The sequence below is a fragment of the Dipodomys merriami genome, unplaced genomic scaffold (genome assembly GCF_024711535.1).
Source record: "Dipodomys merriami isolate MVZ:Mamm:240054 unplaced genomic scaffold, mDipMer1.0.p SCAF_408, whole genome shotgun sequence".
NCBI lineage: Eukaryota > Metazoa > Chordata > Mammalia > Rodentia > Heteromyidae > Dipodomys > Dipodomys merriami.
The window spans coordinates 46,959-69,769 of NW_027205693.1; the positions used below are offsets into that span (position 1 = coordinate 46,959).

Consider the following 22,811-nt stretch of genomic DNA (forward strand, 5'->3'; position numbering starts at 1 on the left):
ACGACTGCTTTGCTGCTAGCATTTACCGTGTAGTAAATGGTTTTCTCAGAGTCACCACGGCAAATGCACAAACTAGATAAACAAAGGTCAAATACCCACTGACCCAGTCACTGAAAGTCAGATATTCTAAGGAATACTTAAAGGGGAAAAAAAATCATTGAAGATGTTCCAGTGAGGCAAATGGTTAAACAGAAAGATTCTCTAACGGAGCTGGTGGCTCATGCCTGTAACCCCAGCTACATAATGGTTGGACTTGAAGATGCAGAGGTGCACTTCACTGATCTATTTATTAGACATTGTGCACGTGTATCAACTTAGCACAATGTGCCCCCAAAGAGAGACAAAAACTGCACCTCCATACGGAAGAAAACAACCTCCCTGTCCACCTCCAACCGCATCCAGTCTGCGGGATCTTGAGCGTTACTAACAGCGATTCTCTGTGCTTGGAGGCTGTGCAGCCAAACTCAGCCACTCACCGGGTCTGGGCGCGGCAGGGCTGCTGTGCTCAGCGGGGGACGAGGTGCTGAAGGCAGAGATGGGGATCTTCATCTGGATGGGGCCCCGGGGGCTGGAGGAGCTGTAGAGGCCCGAGGGGCCCACAGGGGGCAGGGACGTGCGGGTGGCCTGGACGATGGAGTGGGCCGTGGGCACGGCCTGCACAGCCAGCGTGGCGCTCCTCTGCATGCCGGGGCTGGGCACGGGAGGCGCGCCGCCCGGCTTGGCGGGGTTGGGCAGGGGCGGCAGGGAGACAGGGTTTTTGGTCAACCCGCTCACCGCGGGTGGGCTCTGCACGGAGATGAACTCCACGCTGCCCGACGGCTGGTTGGTCACGATTGTGCCCGGGTGGCTCTGGAGGAGCTGAGGCTGGGAGGGCACGGCCACTGGCACGTGCAGGATCACTGGCAAGGACTGGAGGGAGATGGTGGGCTGCGGGTTGCCACTGGGCACCTGAGAAGTGGCCACCACAGTGGCCGTGCTGGGTGCGGGGACAAGTGGCGCGGCCGTGAGTGAGCCCGAGGTGGCCGGCGTGGGCAGCTTCGGCTGGCTACTGACCACCGCCGGGGCGACCAGACTGGACGAGGACACTGCAGAGAGAAAGCACCAGGATGAACTCAGCGCCCCCATGAGGCGATGTGCAGTCACTACAGCCCATCCAGGATCCCCGCACCGTGTGTGCACAGGGGTGTGGTGTGTGTAGTGAGACTGAGTAAACATGAGTGTGGAGGGGCGCTGCCTCAGGGCCCAGGAACCTTGGAAAATGAACCACAAGCACAAGCACTTCAGAGCGACTAGGAAGGTCTGAAGCACTAGCTGACATTGAAATCTGATTCAATGCTATGCACTGGTTTCCAACCACACAGGACACCTGCAGAGCTGCTGTACAGTACCAGCAGCTCACAAACCCAGTGGGAAAGCTTGATCCATTTGCAGCGTTTAACAGGAAAACCTGGTCAGGGTACTTGATACTTGGACCCTGGGAAACCTGGCTGCGTGGATCTAGCTTTCTGCCACTCCTGAGGAAAATCTCTGTACACACTCCACCCACAGCACGTGACCTAGACAGAGGAGAAAGATGTGTCCCCAGAGACTTCCAGTGCTTGGGACTCAACTACAGAGGTCTAGCCTCATGGGACAAGGGTAGAAATAAATAGCTAAACTTGTTTCCGACTGACTCACAATCTTTCTACAATCACAGGCGCACTACAGCAGTGATTCCAATCTAGAAAACACTCTTAATTTCCCGAGAGCTTTCCAGGGAGTTCACTCGTGAAAGCTCTGATGATAATGAAGGGACATCTGACTTTTTTGCGGGGTGACAGCTGTGCTGAGCTGATGGCGGCGCCTGCCATCTCCCCCCTCCTCCTCTAATGGGTACAGGACTGCTACCAACCAAGGCAGCGGAGTGGCAGCCTCTGTCACACGTTATTGAACTCCAGATCCTCCTGCCCGGGCCTCCTGAGGGCTAGGATTACAAGTGTGCACCACCACACCCAGCTAGACCTTCCTTCTTGAAGCAATGACTTACAAGAACTCAGTGAGTAAGAACAATTCCTTAGTTTGGTTTCATACTCTGGTTTGTGCTAATCCTGAAGAAACTACTAGCTTGGTGTCAGCAAGGTACATCCGGTTATCTAAAATTGAGGGGCTGGCCTTCTTCCGTCTCCACTAGTTGCCAGGGGCTGGATAGCTTCCTTCTACTTCAGCCAATCAGCAAACAGAATCATGCCCCAAGCCACTCCCTTCCACTGTCCGTGAAGGTGAATGGCAATCTAGTGCTCAACCACTATTTTGGAAACTACCACTATTTCTTCATTTATTGGTGTTTCATATCATGGATGACTACTGGTAAATGGGCAATTGTTAAAAGAACCTTAGTGTGACTTCTATTGCTATTAAGAACCAGTTGGTATAATGTCCACAAGTTCCCAGGGTTTCTTAGTAGTCTGGTAAGATGGTGAAGAGACATGCGGGTGAGAAAGTTTGGGAACTGCTGCACAGGAATTGAATTCTCTGTATTCGTCCGTACACATACTTAGCTATGATGCTAAATTGTTAGTAAAATTTCCTATGTAGACCTCCATCTCTGTTTTATAGCCTGTTTCCAATCTCAAAAGAATTTAAGAGAACCCAACCCTGAGTGGTTTTCTGATGTTCAAAAATCTTACCTGTGTTCACAGGGGTCTGGAAAGATGGCGGTGCGTTCTCGCTTACATTTCTTTTGGACTCCAGCATCTGCCTCACTGTGCCTGCAGTTCTATGAAACAGACACGCATGCGCAGCTCAATGGGCAGGCCTGGGGCGGGGGAGGCCAGACTTGGGCTCTGCCACCTGACTCCACAAGCAACACCACCCGGACTCAGTTGGCGTATAATGGGGTCTATGGCCTCGTCTTCTAAAATCAGCAGCCCTGACCCCAAGACTGAGTGGATGGAGCCCTTCTCTTTCCTTAAGAGACCAGGAATGGCCGGTGCATAAGGAAACACGCAGGGGACTGCAGGGGAGGGGTAGGGGCGGAGCATTGGCCAGGCACAGGTTTGATCCCCAGCATGCACATGCGCACGCGAACACACCCTACATGGTAACAAAATAGTCCTTTCTATATTAGCAAAAGTAGTATCTACAGATGGGCAATGTAGCAAAGCAGAAAGCACACTCCCACATTATTTTTCCTGCCGATCACAGAGCGCATAGCCTCACCTGTACACCATGTTGTTATTGCTGTTGATGTCATTCACGGGCTTTCCTGGGGACACGGGTGGGTTTGGTGGGCTCTGGCACGAGGAAATACCAAAGTTAAGACCCAAAATACAAACTTTTCTTTCTAAAAAGAGGACTTTTCAGTGCTTTTTCCCTATGTGATGGGTCATTTCTGTCACGCAGTGGAAAATATTACTAGTGAGGACAAAAATTTGAACCTGGCGTTGCACCTGGTGACTGCAGCTTGTCATTTTCTCTGTCAAAGACAACTGCTCATCATCTGAGGATGAACACTGTAATTCCTATACCTCAGTGTTCTTAGGAAAACATAAAAGGCGAAAATGGCCAACTTGCCAACCCAGCAGAAATTCAACAAAAGAGTTGACATGTCTAAAGTCACAGATCAAAAATTCTCAAACCAAATTTATTTTTAAGGTTTTGTTTTTAAAACGCGTCCCCATCTCTATGTGACTTGAGTAATCTCACAAAAAGACGTCCCAATTTCAGCTTTGTGCCCTCAAAGCCAAAGAAATAGAAATGAAATTCTAACATCCACATATTAGTTACAAGTCAAGTTTCTGATAACAATGCCCTCCTTATTCATTCCATAGAAGAAGAACAAATCACATGACTCCACTCAACACTAATATAGCTCTAATATAGTTCACTTTGATCAAAAATTCTCAAATTCCACTGCACACACACACCACGGACCAGCCTTCTCCCTCCTCAAACTTCAAAGAAAGATAGAATCAGGGCACACAGAACAAGGACACCATTTAACTGACCCTAAAGAAATAGAGAATCCAATAAAGAATTCAAAATAACTGCTATTAAGATGCTTGGGGAGATAAACTAAAGCAAGCCAGAAAGAGGATGCATGAGTAAGACGAGTATCCACAGAGAATCAAGTTTTGGTGCTGCAGCGTAGCAGCTTTATCCTTGGATGCCAGGGACAAGTAACTTTACAGAGAGCAGAGTTCAGAGCTCTGCAGGTCCAAAGGAAGGGCTGGTGCTGCCGTTTGTTAGCAGTGTCCCAGGACGGTGCATAGCACTACATGAGAGGAGATGGAGGTGTTCGTGTGTGCGTGTGTGTGCGCATGCGCACGCATGCTCCATCTGCCTGTCTCTCCCTCTTTCCCATCAGTCATCAGGACCTGTCGGTGCAGGGCTCACGCTGGTGGTCTTGTCTGTGCCTCACCTTCCGCCTCCAGAGGCTGCAGTCAGATTAAGTTTCCACCGTCTTACTCTTTCAGGTAGGGATTGTATTTCAAATTATGAGCCTTTGGAGGAAAGGCTGGAGTCCTTCCTATCCAGATCGTGGCAGGAGGTGCGTGCCTGACGGGCAACCCTCCCTGCCGAGCGCAGAGAGCACACCCGGCCCAGTGAAGAGACGAGGCCACACCCCTGAGAAAGGCCAGAGGCAATTACTGGGCCAGGAAAACAAGAAGCAAGAAGGAAGCAAAGCCAAAGGGCGCAGGAGTCCAGTCCACGGGCCCGTGTGAGAACACACTCCTCCAAGCTGCCGCCCTCGGCAGCCCGCCACCCACAGCATCACACAGCTGCTGAGTTCAGACGCAAGAAGGAATGGAGAAAAGGAAAACTGACACCGTGCACAACAAAATGGAAACATCCAAGGCCAAATGCTTCTCATGTAAAATGGCTCAGTCTGAACTGTGAGGAAGGCGGGGCTCGTGGGCAATCACATCATGTGAGACCACAATGAAGAGCATGGTATGACCAAGCCATCACCTGGAAAGGTGACTGTCTGGGACAATGACAACAAACGCCAGATGCTCTGGGGAAGAGAAGCAGAGCTTAAAAAGCTTAAGGAAGAGAGGAGGCAGGAAGCAGATTGTAAAGAGAAGCCTGGATCCTCGACGTGACAGAAGAGCTCTGTGTCGTAACTGAACCATCGGTCAGCCTAATGGTGGTGAGGCTTGCACGCGATCCAACCGCACAAGATGCACACATGCGCGTGCTCACAACAGAAGAATGAATGAATGAAAAAGCCAGCCACATTGCTGATGTCCTGATTTTTGGTTCTGACACTGTGCTAAGATAGAGCACTCTGAGGAATCTATCACTGCTTCAAACTAAATTGTTCGTTAAACGGTCAAGTAAGGAAAATATAAAACTGTGTTAACACTGAAACTACTTGTGTAAGTTACACAAGAATGATTTTAATTACTGGCAATTATGATAGTCTAGATAATGGAGCTATAAAGAACAAAGAGACTGTAATTTGCTCAAATGAAAAAGTTCAAGGGGAAAGAAATTCAACTCATCTGTAACAGTATGCAGCTGCTAGATGAAAAATATAAAGAAGAAAAGAACAGTAGACTAGTAAGTCATAGAGCATAAGGCAGACTGCAGAGGACAAATACTAGCCTGTGATGTGTGGACTTAACTCTTTACTAAAGAAAACGCTGCAGATGTCTTAGGCACTGCGTGCACTGTGCCCCCTCTGCTGGTGAGTTGCAGGAACAACAGTACTGGAGGAGGAGGGGCTGAGGCACAGAGGGACACAACCTCTACTAGGTGTGACACTGCAAGGAGAGACAAATCGCAGCCACCTTAAGGATGGACAGGAAGAGCAGCTGAGGATGGAGTCACACAGCATCACCCATCCTGGGAAGTGTAGTAGTGTGTATTATAAATGCCAAGTTCAACTTGTAATAAAGTAAAAAAAACAATTTCATGACAGCCCAGTGTTTCCTAAAACTGCTGCATAAGCAGAAACTCTTACCTCTTGTCTTTTCTTAAGGTCTTCTTTGGCTGCTCCAAAGCGTTTGGTTAACCTGGCTACCTTGGCCTGAAATGGAAGAAACATGAAAAGAAAATCAAGTGGCAATCTAGCAGTAAAAAGGCCACACAAACCCACCACAAATCCCCAGGTAACTGGCTGCTGAGAAGAGCCAAGTGTGTTCACCTAGCAGCTGAGCCTGGCCCTGAGTGACTCCATTTTATACAACAGCAGCTCGCTCCACTTTGAGAGCACAATTTGTGTATGCAAGTAAACAACCATCTCCCCGGCGCCACCCGGGAGTCAGAGTGACAATTACCTCTCTGTGGCCCGCGGGACCACGAAAGGGGTGACATGGATCAAGATGCAGTGTGCTCGACCCAACTGATGGAATTAAAGCTACTTAATAATAACAGAATCAAATTAGAAGTCAACTAAAACCACATCATAGTAAAACTACACAATATTTGTACGTAATTACTTTTTCCTCCCTTATAGAGAAATGACGGAAGCCCATCCGTCTGCAGTATGATGAAAGTTGGCCTCCCCAAATGACAAATGGTGCCCAACAAGCAAGGAGAAGGTGAGCGTGCTTCATTCGACTGACAGAGTTAAGCACTTCTGGGTTGATGGGAGGCCTCACGTCTGCAGCCGAAGCTGAAATGCACCGGGCATCTGCGGCACTGCGTGGAGCTCGGGCATCTGGGCATGCATGTATCTGGGCATGCGCTGGCCTTGGAACACATCCCCAGAGACCAACAACGACTACATTTGCGGATGGCTCATCATTTTATTACACAGACACTGCTGCGCACAACACAAGGCCAAATTTAGGAACTACCATGGAAGATTACCATACCCAACCTAGTTATCCTTTTAAATCCATGGAGAACTAGACCTTCTCAGAGAAGGTCCAACTCAAACAATTCATGACCATTTAAACCAGGAATCATACACACAGGTGGAGAAGTCACCAACATGAAAGCTCAGTGAAAGTAACGTTCACAAGAGAATTAGAAAGGAAAGAAAATCATCTACTCAGTACATCAGCGATCTCCTCCTGAGAAAATAAAGGAGAAAGGGACAAAACGAACAGAACTTAAATCAACAAGGAAAACACAGCAAAATTACAGGCATCAGCAATTATCTTTCAATAATAAGTGAATATACATGGTATTAACTCTCCACTTAAACACGAGTGGACATAAAGGGTCAGAGTGCTCTGCAGAAAAGGAACAGGACTTCAGGACTCCCCTCACTCCATGACATCCTCCAAACACCAGACACAAAAAGGAACAAGCACTTCAGGTTAAAATGCATAACCAGTCAATAACAGACATGTACAGAGCACGCCCTCCAACAGCAGCCCATGGAACTTTCTCCAAAATAGATCGCATTATAGGCCACACAGCAAATCTCAACAAATACAAAAAACAAATCATTTCTTTTATCTTAAACAGATGATGGAAAGAAATAATAAAAAAAAATCAACAGCAAGAAAAACTCTACTAATACATGGAAACTGATCAATGTACTTGTGAAAAAATTGGGCAAATTAAAGTTTCTAGGATGAAATAAGACAAACTAACCAGAAGCTTTGGGATACAGCAAAAACAGTTTTTAAGAAGGTTTGGTAGGTAGATATATTGAGTGCCTATATGATACACCTTGAGAACTAAGAAAAACAAAAGCCAAATCAGAAAGTATTACAGGGATAGACACAAAGAACAGGGTGGAAATTAATGTAATAGAGGCTAACAGAACAAGACAAGGAATCAAGGAAATGAGACTTTGTTCTTTGAGAAGACAATTAAGATTAACACACCCTTAGCCAAACTAGAGAAGAGAGAGGACTTAAATTAAAAATCTATTCCAACAGATTCCAGTGAAAACCAGAGAATCATTAGGATGTGCTTTCAATACATATAATTCAATAAATTGTAAACTCTAAGAAGGAAAAGGCCTATTTCAAGACACAAATGACATTGAAATGAAACCGAAAGACTAAACTACTTCAGCATGCCTAAGAGCAGAGAACTGAAACAGTAGTATTTCCTAACAAAGAAGAGCCCAGGCCAGATGTATTTACTGGTAGATTCTAAGGCCTTTAAGAACTGCCAACTCATGATCCAGAAAACTGAAAGGGAAGGAATGCTACAAAATTCACTCTATGAAGCCAGAATTACCCTGATACCAAAACCAGGTCAGGACAAAAGTAAGCGATGTGCGGATTTCTGACAAACGCAGACCCAAAAATTCTTAGTAATTAATTCTGAACAAAACAGATTGTAACTTCAACAACACATGAAAACCACCGTGCACAAAGCAAGTTAGTTTTGATCCAGGTAGGCAAGGATGGGTCTAAGTAGGCAAATGGATCAATGTCATGCAGCAAATAAATGCAAACAAGGGACTTGTACCATCACCTTAACACATGCAGAAAAGGCTTTTAACAAAATTTCAGTCCTTTATGACGAAAAGCCCTGAAGAAAGTTGAAACAGAAATAAACACACCTCTACATAATAAAGACTCTTTAGAAACCTGAAAGCATTTCTTCTAAAGTCAGGAATGAGACAAATGCATCCAACTCTCTCCACTCTTCATTTATAGTGCTTGAATTCTTAGCCAGAGTAATATGGTCAGAGAGAGATACAAAAAGGAAAGGTGTCCAGTTATCCCTGTATGCAGACAACATGATTACACTTGAAATCTCTAAGTACTCCTGCACAGAGCAGCAAGATAACCAATCAGCATAGAAAATAGATGGCTTTTCTAAATACACTAGTAATGAACGCAATGAAAAGGAATCAGGGAAATAGTCTTATTCTAGCTAACCTCAAGAAACAAGTAAGAAAATATCTAAGTATAAATTTAACCAAATAGTCTAGACTATTACAGTGAAAAAGATAGAAGTCCTGAAGAAGAAATGCACTGGAAGAAGAGAGACCTTCCATGTCCACGGGCTAGTAGTAAATACTGAATGTAAGACCCATGGAGGAAGTGAACTGATAAAATGCTAGTTTGCATATACAGCTGGTTACCTATCAGCCTTTCGTGAATGATGATTAAACCTGAAAGAACCGAACACCAGCACACATCCAGATGCAAGACCATGTGAAGGAACAGCCCAGCCTCAGAGCAAGGGGACACCGCTACAAGGCATGGACATCAAGACCATCCATCCACTCGCTAGCTGGAGAGGAGGGAAGCATAGGGGTGGGTCACACACTCACACATGCATGCACGTGCACATAGGTGCACACGCATGGACACACACACACACACACACACACACACACACACACACACACACACACGCCAGCCCTCAGAGCACCGACCCTATTGATATGGACTCTCTCAGGTAATCTTGCTTTGTAGGTAAAGGCACTCCTCTGGGTTGGGTTGATAGCAGCCCTGGAAAGCTAAGGCCCCCCTGACTGCTCACAGTTAGAATGTCAATGTATTTTAGTCTTCCGCGATGGCACACTGTAGGGAACACATTGTACAACGCTAGCAGCTGGTGCTCACAAACCTGCAGCTCGGTAAGGACGGTCTTGTGCCTTTTGTTACACTCGATCTTCTCCACTCGCGTTTTCAGCTCCGCCAGAGTCTTGTCAAACACAGCACACTGTAGCGCACACAACTTTTCTTCCAGTAACCACTGCACAACCTAAAGAAACACCCAGTCCTCATTCTATATGCTGTTATGCAGAAGTCACTCAGCAAGCAAAACAACAGCAAGAAGTATGTATAGAAGTACGTATAAAATGATGATAATTGATTAACTCTAATGAATGAAACTGCTTAGCTGGTTGAATACACCCCACAATCGTTGCTACCTGCTGAAAACCCCCACTTCCATATACGCGGGCGGCATCGACCTCAAGATGGTAGAGTAAAATTGTGAAGTTTAAGTACTTTCTTCCCATAGCTCCTGTTCCAATAACTTAAAGGAAATTAAAGCAGTGGTTTAAAAAAATTCCATTCTAATATACATTGGTTAGTTCTTATGAGATATACTAATAATGCTTGTCTATCCTATACAACATTTCTAACCACCTACTTACAATTCGCATTATTACTGCATTATTACAAACAAAACACAGGATCCTCAGCAGACCCATGAACTACACCTTTCCAATGCAAGCTCTCGGTTCACTTACAAGTCTGCACAGTTCTTACACACTTCGCCTCTTCATAATCCTAACACAGCTAACAGACTAACATTATCTAAATATGCAGAAAAGAGATGAGACAAGGAACAAAGTATCGCTGTTTTTATTGTCATGCTGTTCCTTTTTCCAGAAAATGTAGGTATCTGGCTTTATAAAGGCACAACTGAATATATAATGTTTGAAAAACCAGCCTCACCTGAGTTTCGAGTGCCTATCTACAACAGGTATTTACTATAAGGATCAGTGAACACATTTGAAATACCTAAAATAGTGAGTGTTTTTGTTCTTTCTGTCTCACCTGACAAATTTATGGGGAAGGCTTTCACAATCCTTCCATATTTCTTTCCCTAACACTAAAGCACATAACAAAGATTTTAGAATGCACAGGTGTACAACTATGAAATCACCTTATTCAAGCACTAAAATACAAGGTACAAAATCTATTTAATAATAAGACTTCATAAGCTCAACCATTTCACGTTGTCTCTTTCCATGATAAACTGGATGTCAGTTAAACATAGAATGCCATCATACCACAAATCTAGAAGAATCACCATTCTTTTCTGTTGTTGCTCTGTTGGTATTAGGATTCGAACCTGGGTCTTTGTGCTTGCCAGACACACACTGGAGCCACGCCCTCAGGCCTTTATGCTTGCGCTCGCACCTGGGGAGGCTCGGGTGTGAGTCTGTGCACACTTCCACAGGGCCGAGTGTGCATCCCCCCCATCACACATGGTTGAGATGAGTCTCTGGGCCGTGGGCCTTTTAAGTTATCATTTACAACACCTTTTGAAGCTTCTGATGAATGTCTCCTTTGGCAGTTATCTTTACTTGAAGCTCTGCCTCGTATTCGTCCTCTAAGTACCTTCGACGTTTGGACTGTGCATTGTCTATGTCCTCCGATTTAGAACGTTTTCTTCTCGAACATTCACCTGAGGGCAAAAGCCACAGTGATTAGTCGGGTGTTTTCATGACAGGATTTGTTAACTATCTTCCACCCTCACAATAGGATTCTTAACCAATTCTCTTAGAATTGCATTTTATGTATATATACTTTTAGCTTTGAACATCAGGTGACATTTTCAGAACGCTAAGAACTTTCTAATGACTAAGCAACGTTCATCATTAAATGCAGAACCTCTTTCCCCTGAAAACAACCTAGTAAAATGGAGAATTCTCTATAGCTACGTCCTGCAGAAAGTGGAGATCATCTTGTATTCTTTCTCTTACTAAATTCCACAGTGCGCATAGTCCTCTGAAAAAAATACAGAATGTATTCTAACATCACAGACTTCTGTTAAATGTACATAGCTTGGATTATTTCATTCTTCTGCCTCAGTAAATATCAGACAACTGCTTACCCCCTAGACTTAAGAAAGCAACAGTATTCTTTTTTTATTTTTGTCAGTCGTGGGGCTTGAACTCTGGGACTGGGCGCTGTCCCTCAGCTCTTCAGCTCAAGGCTAGTGCTCTACCACTTGAGCCATAGCTCCACTTCCGGTTTTCTGGTGGTTTTTGTTGGAGGTAAGAGTCTCACAGACTTTCCTGGGCTGGCTCTACACGGCAATCCTCAGATCTCAGCCTCCTGAGTAGCTAGGATGACAGGTGTGAGCCACCAACGGCCAGCTAACAACAGTATTCTAAAAGTTACTTTCAACATATCTTAGTGGATTTGGAGCATATACAGCTAACAAAATTAATGTTACTGCAAAAGTGCACCTGAGCTTTAGGGTGCAGACTGAAGTGGTAGAGCACTTGTCTAGTGTTGTGTGGCTCTGGACTCAATTCCTAGTACTGGAGGGGAAGTGGTTGGGGGTGGGGAGAAGCGCGTGACATTGATTACAAATGTGCTTTAAAAATCAGCTACAACTTTAGGTGATCTCCAATCATGTTGCCATTCATTGGATCACTGGTTTATTTTACAATGTCTAAAATTCCTCATATCTTCTCAATATGATCATATTAATCCCCCCCACCTCCCTCTACCCTATACGCGGAGACAGCACGGATTCTAGCCGCGCCCCATGGCGCCTGTTATATAACATGACCATCGAGAAGAACCATGGGACAGGGAGAACTAAGAGCAGCTATCTTTTTTTTTTTTTTTTTTTGGTCGGTTGTGGGGCTTGAACTCTGGGCCTGGGTACCGTCCCTGCGCTCTTCAGCTCAAAGTGCTCTACTGTTTGAGCCACAGTGCCACTTCCAGTTTTCTAGTGGTCTTTGTTGGAGGTAAGAGTCTCACACACTTTCTTGTCTGGGCTGGCTTTGAATCGCAATCCTCAAATCTCAGCCTCCTGAGTAGCGAGAATTATAGACGTGAGCCACTGGCATCCAGGTGGCCATCATTTTTTTTGTGGACATGTAATATAAATAAAATACAAACACTGAAGTGCATGCAATAACCCACTCAGTTATCCTTCAGTCATCAGCAAAATGAACTGTGCCATCAACTGTAAGGTTTTGCAGTTACTCATGGGCAGAAAAGTGTATTATTCCATGGCATCTGCAGCCAGAAATAATGACCATTTTTCAAACTACTACATACATACTTTTCTCAGAAGGCCTCTCCTCCTCTTCCTCTATGACTGGCTCTTCCTCCTCAGGTTTGTTGTCCTTCTCATTTGTTTCTACTTCCGCTGTAACGAAAGTAGAAAAGGAAATCCTTTCCCATGGGAATTCATGTCAGCTGAAGCAGCAGCAAGACTTCCCATGTTCATAGATTAGTAGGAATCAAATATTGAGCAGAAGATCCACAGAGGAAGGAAATGGATATTAACTCATTGGTTTACACTTTTAGTAACCACTCAGTCTCCAAACTATACTCTTACAAAGTCAGAGCCCCAAAATGTGAAATTCTGCAAAGAAAATGAAAGCACAATCTGACAGGCATGAATAATCGAGTGCATATTCAACCATTATCTAATTCGTAATAAACTCAACATGGATAAAACAATTCATAATACAGCTTGAAAGCAAGACAGTTTTCTCAATAATTTTCTATCACTAATAAAATAATAAAATGTGGAAACAACTTTTGTGTGCAATTAGAATCCTTTAAATTTGTAAAACTAGAACAGTAATAGCGGCAGGTTTAAAAAAAAAATTAGAAACTTCTTATAAACTCAACTTTAACCAGAGCGGTAGAAAGAATCATGTGATTTTCACAGTAGGTCACAGGGCAATTCACAAACAAGGAATGCAACAAAAACATTCCTTGAAAATACTTTGTTAACACTGTTAAGGAGTAGGCCTGGTGCTTTCTAGATCTCTCCTCCATATAGCCTACATGTGCCATGATACACATGGGAACAGTAATAGTCAGAAAGACTGAGTGATTTTCGTAAGAGGCCCATAAAATATGATTGATTAAAAATGCTACAGAAAACAGAGCTGAACGTGTCTCTAGAAGAGTAACTACCTAGCAAGCATGAGGGTCCCAGTTCAAACCTTGTAACCAAAACCAAAACCAAAATCAACTTATCTCCAAAAGCTGCTATGATACACTGAAGGAAGACCTTCCATTTTTTTCTACTAGGCCTGCCTCCTTATTCTTACTTGGAACAAACAAGAAAACGCTGTTCACGCTACCACGCTTTCCCTCACAGACAATGTCATAAGATACAACAAAAACCTTGTCATGTAATCTGATGGGCATAAAAGGTTTTATTCAGTAATGATGCTTGAAGTTAACCACAAAAGCAATTCAAATTTTTCTTTTGTCCTCTCTCTATGAGAATTAAAAACTGGAGCCAGGTGCTGGTAGCTCACAACTAAAATCCTAGCTACTCAGGAGGCTGAGATCTGATCACAGTTCAGAGCCAACCTGGGTAGGAAAGTCCGCAAGACTCTTATCCACAATTAACCATTTAAAAAAAGCCGTAAGTGGGGTTGGGAAGGTGGCTCAGTGGCAGAACGCTTGCCTTGCATGTATGAAGCCCTGGGTTCGATTCCTCAGCACCACATAAGCAAAAAGAAAAAAGCTGGAAGCGGCGCTGTGGCTCAAGTGGTAGAGCACTAGCCTTGAGCTGAAGAGCTGAGGGACAGTGCCTAGGCCCCGAGTTCAGGCCCAAGGCCAGACCCCCCAAAAGAAGCCCCAGGACTGGCAAACAAAAGACAATGAAAAATAAAAGATGTGAGGTGGGTATTTACCAAATCATGAAGTCTATCGATCTTTTGCAGAAGAGTCTGCAGGCAAGCTAAAAGCACCCTGGACTTCATGAAAGAAGGGGGTGGGGGCGAGACGAGGGAAAAGCCGGGCTCCAAGAGCTGTGAGGGACGGAGGGAACAGGTCAGAAGGCTTCAAGCTTTCACCTTCCAACTATGGTAGTGGACTTTTAAAAGCAAGTCCATTCAAAGCACCTTTGATTGGTAAGATGCATTAAAATTATGAGGTTACGCTTGGAGCTGGTGAATAAATGAGTATGCTTGCAGATTTGGCTATGTGATCACTAAGTGAAACCTCCCTCCCTCCATCCTTCCCTCCCTCCCTCCCTCCCTCCCACCCTCAGTCACCAACAAAAGGAACAAAAGGAACCTCAAGGCTGAGCACAGGAGCGAAGCGCGCAGGCTCACCTGGGGAGCACACGGGGAGCTGCGGCATGGCCTCAGACTCATCCTTCTCACATGACATGTCCTCCTCATCCGAGAGGACCAGGAAGGCTTCCTTCGGCAAACTCTCATTGCTCTCTTGCTTCGAAGGTGAGCCAAAAGAGCCTTCCATTTTCTCTTCCAGATCTAGACTTGCCTCTTCCATTGGAAGGAGGGAACTCTTGGAGAAGCAAGTGAGCTCATCTTCGGAAGGTGCAAGTTTTTCCAAAATGGGAATGATCTCGTCTGTCTCCATGGAGTCCGCGTGTTCTAAACTCTCCTCACCGCTGTCTCTGGTGGCGGTCTCGTCCCTGGCGGCCTGGAGGAGGCGGGCAGCGCTCTCCTCCTCGTCCTCATCCTTGTCCGCTCCGTCCATCTGCACGCTGCTGGAGATGGCCTCGTCCCCCACAGCCCCCGTGGCAGCGGCGGCGGCGGCGGCAGGGTCTTCACTGGCTTTCTGTTCGTTTTCGGGAGGTAGATCTGAACACGCCGTCGCACCGTCGGTTTCTCGCCCTTCCTTCGGACTGGCAGCACTGGTCTCGGCGCTGCTCTCTTGCTCGAGGGCATCCCCGCGCGGGCTCCGGTCAGCGCTGCCACCGTCCTCGCTGCTCGCCAGGGACGCACCGTCTCTACTGCTGCTCTGCTCCGGATGGTCAGTTTCAGGCACTGGCTCACCACTGGATCCGGAAGTAGGTTTCAAGGCGGGCTCAGGGGTTGACTCGCGAGTCAGGGCCCCAGCGGCGGGTTCACCAGAGGCTGGCTGGGCCAGAGCCAGCTTGGAGGAGGCCGGGTCATCGGAGTCCCGTGCGCTGCAGCCGGGATCACCGGCGGGGAGGTCATCACCGGAAGAGAGGCCAGCAGCGGGCAGCCCCCCGGGAGCAGCGGCACGGGTGGCACCAGGGGCTGCTTCGGCAGAGCCCTCTTCAGCAGAAACCGGCTTGTCCAAAAAACGCTCACCAGCAGTGGAGTCGCCAGCGGCGAGGTCACCAGTGGCGGCTTCTTCACAAGTAGGGTCACGGGGTGTGGTGTGGTCCACAGATGCGGGGCTGTGGGGCAGGGCACCAGCACAGGGGACATCACCAGGACTGGAATCAACACCTTCAGAATGACCAGGGGCCACAACTCCAGAGGCCGCCTCTCCAGTGGCCGGCTCACTGGAGGCTGGCTCATTAGAGGCCAGCTCATTAGAGGCCGGCTCATTAGAGGCCGGCTCACTAGAGGCCTGATCACTAGAGGCCAGCTCACTAGAGGCCGGCTCACTGGAGGCCGGCTCACTGGAGGCCGGCTCACTGGAGGCCGGCTCACTGGAGGCCAGCTCACTGGAGGCCGGCTCACTGGAGGCCGGCTCACTGGAGGCCAGCTCACTGGAGGTCAGCTCACTGGAGGTCAGCTCACTGGAGGTCGGCTCACTGGAGGCCAGCTCACCAGAGGCCTGATCACCAGAGGCCTGATCACTAGAGGCCGGCTCGCTAGAGGCCGGCTCGCCAGAGGCCGGCCCAGGGTTCAGCTCAGGAGCTGCCTCTGAAGTGGCGCAGCCGGAAGGTAAAGGCTCACCATTTGAGGTGTCACCCTGCTTAGTTTTTACTTTCACAGTGAGGCTGCCGGGCGCTTCCTCCCACTCTGTCTTATTGTCTTCAGGGTCAAAGCAAACCCCATCAATGCCGTTCATGTCCTCATCATCTTTCATGTAGTCCGCGCCTTCCAGCGGGGAGGACGGGTCCAGGTCTCCGTTCTCGTGGTTGCCGTTGACGAGCTTGGCATCAGTCTTCAACAGCTCGTCCCTCACCCTGTATACCGCCTCCAGCTGGTGCCGGTCGCTCACTCTCATTGTTTTCCGAGCCTTGAAGATTTTTTTCTGAGGTTCTTCTATACAATCCATCTCGAAACTTTAAAAAAAGGAGATAAAGAGCTTGATAACGGAAATAAGTCACGTAATTCATTAGGCTTTCTAAACACTGATCCGGAAGGAGACACCGACAGTAGATATCCTGTCCAAATAGAAGACAAATGGTCATTTTGAAATAATGACATAAAGAACTTGCTGCGTGCAAATTTTCCTATTTGCCTGGTTTATATAACTCCAAAGTGATAAAGGCTATTCTGGTCCATACCAGAAGATCAATAACCAGGAAGAAACCAGGGGAGAAAAATGGAACAATTTTCATTTTCAATATGGAATTTAGAGACTAACAGAGATATAGGAGCTTTAAAAGCAGATAAAGAGCTGGTGTCAGTGGCTCACACCTGTCATCCCAGCTACTCAAGAGGCTGACACCTTAGGATCATGGCTCAAAGCCAGCCTGGGCAGGAAAGTTCATGAGACTCTTATCTCCATTAACCACCAAAAAAACAGAAGTAGAGTCGTGGTTCAAGTGGTAGAGTGCTAGCCTGGTAACACGGCCCAAACCCTGAATTCAAGCCCCAGGACTTGAAAACAAACAAAAGCAAACCAGAAGAAAATTCAAAAGTCCAGGGTTGTGGTTCAAGTGGTAGAGCATCTCTCCAAATGGAGGAAGCAGAGCAAAGAGGAGGGAGAGGGTAGAGAGAGGAGAGGAGGGAGGAAGAGGAGGAGGGAGAGAGAGAAAGAGAAGAGAGGACAAGAAAAGAGACAGGGAGGGGGTGGAGAGAAGAGGGAAAACACTCGGAAGTCCTAGCTGATGAAGAGACAAAGCAGTTACAATGCAGTAACCTTGAACCGAGGAAACTATCTTCAATGCGGGCAAAGCATGCCAGCAGCCTTTGTTACAGCTAGGCCAACATGCCAACAGTCCCTAAGCAGCAGGCATGGGTTGATGCCCCTCGGTGCCCACTCCCCGTGTGCCTAGGCAGCTTGAGTGGAGAACGCAAGGCTGCTCAGGTGACCCTGGCCCACGGGAAATCAATGTGTGCAACCACTCTGTTATCGACTGCATCACGTAAACGTCCGCACACCCACATACACGCATTTACACATCCATACATGCACTTTTGTGTGACCAGATGTGGTGAGGCACACCCGTACTGGGAAGGCAGGGAGTAAGACACCCAGAGTTTGAGGCCAGCCTTGTCAAAAGTTAGCGGGATCCTCATCTCAGCAAATAATCTGGGCATAGTGGTGCTATGTCTGTAACCCCAGCTATGTAAAAGATCAAGAAGGGAAAAGATCACCAGGGAAAAACCAAGACACTACTATCTGAAAAAGTCAACTAGGGCTGGGGGCATGGGTGAGGTGGTATGGCACCTGTCTAGCAAGCACCAGGCCCTGAGCTCCAATCCCAGCAACACCAGGGAGAAATGAAAATGCTTTCCATAACTTTTAGTGGCTACAAACAAGAAGTCTAGACAGTCAGTCTCCAATTCCTTTCTCCTAGATAATTACTTAGTGACATTTTAAGCTACCTAACGCTTCAGGTTTTAGTTGTCTTAAAAAGAAAACAAGTGAGGCCTATTTAATACTAATCAATTTACATTGCACACGGAGAGTGCAGTGAGCACTCCATGTTACCACCATAATCTCTAAATCCATCAGTGTGTTTTTAGGCACAGAGTTGAGAGTCTGAGACACTTAAATGAATTACATATTCGTTACTTATCAATAATTTTGCTATTTCATATGAGAATCAGATAATCCAACAAGTAAAATGATCACGTTTAGTACTAAAAATTACCCCCTGGCCCGAGTAATGTTTAATGTGGTAATGGGGTCAGTAGCAACCTGGGCACACTTGGCAAAAAGAGCAAGTACCACCCACGCCCACAAGGGAGCACACGTCCCCCGCCGCCTCTGGTTCTCAGTAGAATGAAAAACAGACAAAGCAACCAGGAAATGGCGTGAGTGTGAGCAGGCAGTGTACTTGCTCAGCCACATCTGTGCAAACCAATCAGCAGCCTGCTCTGGAAATCTCCTTTGCCCACTGAGGAAAGAGTCACAGGCAAACAAGTTCTCACGGCTATTGTACCAGAAAATTCTAAGGACTATCTGGATCTCAGACGCCACTCCTAAGTCTCTACTGCAAAATAAAGGCTGACTCTGGGAGCTGCAGTACCAGAGCCATGGGATGACACTCATTTCCACAGGAAAGATGTGTGTATGACAGCGGGAAATGTCTGCCGTGTCTACAAGCAACTACAATGTCACTAACCACAGACTGGTGTATTTGGTACCTGTAAACATCTCTCTGTAGCTTGTAAAAGGATTTTTATTTTCAAATTCTTGGGAAGTAATTTTTGGGAAAAGCTCAGGGAGCCCCCTAAGTGACCCCTCTATCTACTGGCTGACTTCCTTCTTTCTCATAGACCCTCCTAGGACACAACAAAGAGAAGCTGTTTTGTCTCCGCCTACAATGGTCAGCTCAGACAGCTGAGGAATCTAAGTGGCTGTGGCGGGCAGCTCACACACCCAGTCAGCCAATCAGTGGCCGGTACTCTGAGTCCTGCCCAGCAACAGGCCAGGGACGGGAAGGTCAGACCCACAGTGTGACAGAAGTAATCTAGAACGTAGTCTGCATGTGTGCGCATACGTGAGGTGTGTGCTGAGCACACAGCAGACACACACAACGTGCACATCTCAAATATTTAATACATGTGCATGTTTCTAGAGATACAAACTCACTCCTAACCTGAGAAACGAGTCCAGCGTGGACAGTCCATGAAAGCATGCTTTGCTACATCAATGAGTCTGCAAAATTATAAAGTTGCATAGGACGGGTGTAGATACGAAGATATGTGGGTGCACGCATGCACGCGCACGCACACGCACACACACACACACACACACACACACGAGTCTATGTGTCTATATGTGTATATACTTACAGATGTTCACAGAACCTTAGATCCAAACAAATGAGCATTATTTTTCCTACCCTCCACCCCTGTTGTTTGGAATCCCCAGCTCCAACCTTCAGCAGTCCTGGCCACGCATAGTGCGCACGGCCGGGCCCTGGAGGCCCTCGCATGCCTGGATTTCCACCACGGCTCCTTGCTGCCCCCACATCAGGGTAAGGGGGACACGGGCACCCACTCCATGCAACACACTCCTTGTCCCATTTTGTAAGTGACCAATTATAAAAACAGTATCGGAGCTGCCCTCCCGCTTGCCCCGTGTCAGGTGTTCGGGGCTAAGAACAGACACCAGAAGGGAGCCATCTGCAGCCACTCTTAGTTCAGTCTCCCACAAGAGAGAGCTGCTTCCTCCAGTGCTCAGCCCGGTGAGAACTGAAGCTGGCCGCTGATTGGCCCAAAGCACAGCTGCATGAATACCAATCAGAAAAGGGCTTCACTAACCTTACCCAGCAACAAGGGAAGCTGATGAGGGCCAGCGCTGCCCAGGCTCGGAGGTGTGAGAATGAAGGTGAGTCCCGCAGGGAGGCCGTGGGCACGCCCGCCCGGGCTCTGCTGGAGCCAGGCGCCTCCAGCCTTAGTCCTGTTCTGCTTTGGTAGGCCAGGGCCTGCGCTGCCTTCAGTAAATGCCAAGGTTATTGGGTCAAAGCGCACAACACGACACCAATTCACCGTCGCGAGTGCCTGATCAAACACACTTGACCCAAAACCTGCACAGACAGAGGACGCGCAGCCAAACCGAGGGCAAGGCAGTGTCGCCTTCCGCAGGGCTCTCCACACGCTGCTCCCACACTGCGTGTAGAAAGGACTTTTATGCAAATATGGGTCTTCCAATGATGCCCCTCAACGGCACTGGACGAGCCGGGCCGGTAACGGCTCCCTCGTGCCCACTTCCATGGGCCTGGGTGAGGAACAAGCGTCCCTCAGCCCCGCCTCAGAACACAGCTCTTTCTGGATCTAATTTATGTACCCCACGTCTTAGCACAGGGGTGCACTTGGTATCTCCCGGTGGAAGGAGAGTCAGTGTGTCACACAGTCAATACAACCATCCGCTTACTGCCAACGAAGGGCAACCCCACAATGCAATGCTTCACACACTTGGACCTAAAATGCGCAAACTCAGACTACGTATCTCCTTACTCTCGTGTAAAAACCTGTTATTTCTCTAAAGCTTGAGTAAGCCACAATCACTATTTCTGTTTCAAATCCCACAAAAGCTTTACCATTTTTTCCTAGTTCTTGTTTCTAGATGTTTCTGGAATATTCCTCACTTGCTCACTGTCTTCAATTCTACACTGCAGTGCTTCTCCCGTCGGCACACAAGATTGCCCTCAGCTGTCCTGGCACCTTTATTTATTTTTATTTATTTGTTTTTGTCAGTTGTGGGGCTTGAGCTCAGGGCCTGGGTGCTATCCTTGAGCCTCTGCGCTCAAGGCTGGCCCTCTACCAACTGAGCCACAGTTGCAGTTTTCTGGTGGTTCATTGGAAATGAGAGTCACATGGCCTTTCCTACCCAGGCTGGTTTCAAGCCATGATCCTCAGATTTCAGCCTCCTGAGAAGTTAGGATGACAGGCGTGAGCCACCGGCATCCAGCAATCTTTTTTTCTTTTTTAAGATGGAGAAGTCTGTTTCCTATTGACTGACATCTTGCCACATCTATAAATATTCGCACTGCTCGTCATCTGCATCCCGGTATTAGCTTGAGTATGAAGATGTGGAACAGAGAATCTTCAACCAAAGACGTTTTGCGTATCTAACAAGGAAATGGTGTTTTCTTTAGCAGCAGCAGCTCCTGAAGCGAGCGGGAGCAGTCCCGCTCTTGAGATTCTGGTTCCATGAAAACCATGGCTCACTGCGGCCCTCGGTGCTGGGGTGGACGCCCCTCAGAAACCCCTTCTCTAAGCTTCTATTCCATGAATGCAGATACACGGAGGAGGCAGGAAGGGGCCCACGCCTGCACGCCAGCACTCACATACCCTGGAGATCACAGGAGCTCAGCAGCCTGAGCAAGGAAATACTCATCAAACCACAGCAGCTTGCGAGGTAGCCAGGTATGTCCCCCTTACCAAAGTCCACAGCCAGTCATGCCCTGAAGCTGCCGCAGTTACTCCCTTAACATGCCTTCATCAAGGCCACACATTTACTGCCTCAGGCATTAAGAAATTACTTCACTAAATATATTTGTCACATTTTTCTTGAGTGGATCATTAAAGAGTATACACGAGGCCTGGACTTAATCCCCGGAAAACGAAAAAAGGAAAAAGAAAAAAACAATGTAATACTGTCAGTTCTCTTCAAATTGGGCTACAGATTCCAAGCAACTCCCTATCAAAACCCCAGCTGTCTACTTTGAAGAAACTGACAAGCTGACCCTAAAAGTCCTACCAGAAGAAACTGACAATAACTAAAACAATTTGGGGAGGGGGAGAAAGCAAAGAACGAAGCATAGAGGACTCACACTGCCTATTTTCAAAACTGTCTACACAAAGCTATAATAATCCAAACAATATGGCAATACTAGCACAAAGATCAGTATTTAGGTCAATGGAAGAGAAACAAGCCTTCAGAGTACAGCCAATTGATGGAAGTCAGCGGACCGCCCAAGGGAAAGAAAGGCCCATGTGATCAACAAAAGCCGCTGGGCCAACCAGACATGCGCAACACAAGGAAGCTGCAGGTAATAATATGCTCAGGAAAAACAAGAACCTAACACTGGAAGGAAAGAGAGGGGGGTGGGGGTGGGGGGTGGGGGGGGGTGGGGGGGTGGGGGGGAGAAGGAGGAGAGGATGGAGGAGAGGGAAAAAGTATGTGTGTGTGTGGGGGGGGGGAATCCTCAGTTTGTTAAGTGTGGAGTTTCCATTTAACTTACCAAATTCAATACCCAAAATGACCAAAAACATGTCCTGTGCGGAGTCAGGCAAAAACCTGCCCATCAACGCTCACGATGGCGCCAAACCGAAAACAACTCCAATGCTTGGCACATCGCATATCCAAACAGTGGAGTATCACTCAGCCATGAAAAGGAACCAAGTACTGCTGCCTGTTCCAACCAGACAGACGACGGAAGGACTCCTTCCTTCCTTCCTTCCTTCCCTCCCTCCCTCCCTCCCTCCCTCCCTCCCTCCCTCCCTCCCTCCCTCCCTCCCTCCCTCACGACTCACCCGGAACCATTCCACCTACAGAGCAGGGCAGAGAAGACTGACCCAGAAGCAGATTGGGGAAGAGCCAGGAGCAGCTCCCAAAGGGCACAGGAATGGAGAAGGACCGTGGCGATGTCTACAC

General features: G+C 47.3%; 1 protein-coding gene across 3 annotated transcripts in view; it reads right to left on the reverse strand.

Moving 5' to 3' along the window:
* LOC138806758 (activating transcription factor 7-interacting protein 1-like) overlaps positions 1-22,811 on the reverse strand; it is a 59,855-nt gene that overhangs the window by 10,860 nt on the left and 26,184 nt on the right. For all 3 annotated transcript variants that reach the window (XM_069992096.1, XM_069992095.1, XM_069992097.1), the window contains exons 2-9: positions 14,693-16,593; positions 12,670-12,756; positions 10,907-11,052; positions 9,478-9,615; positions 5,948-6,013; positions 3,199-3,272; positions 2,667-2,755; positions 477-1,085 (exon numbers count right to left, since the gene is read on the reverse strand). In XM_069992096.1, coding sequence (XP_069848197.1) covers positions 477-1,085; positions 2,667-2,755; positions 3,199-3,272; positions 5,948-6,013; positions 9,478-9,615; positions 10,907-11,052; positions 12,670-12,756; positions 14,693-16,586 — 3,103 coding nt within the window. In that variant the 5' untranslated portion in view covers positions 16,587-16,593. The remainder of the gene's footprint in view (positions 1-476; positions 1,086-2,666; positions 2,756-3,198; positions 3,273-5,947; positions 6,014-9,477; positions 9,616-10,906; positions 11,053-12,669; positions 12,757-14,692; positions 16,594-22,811) is intronic.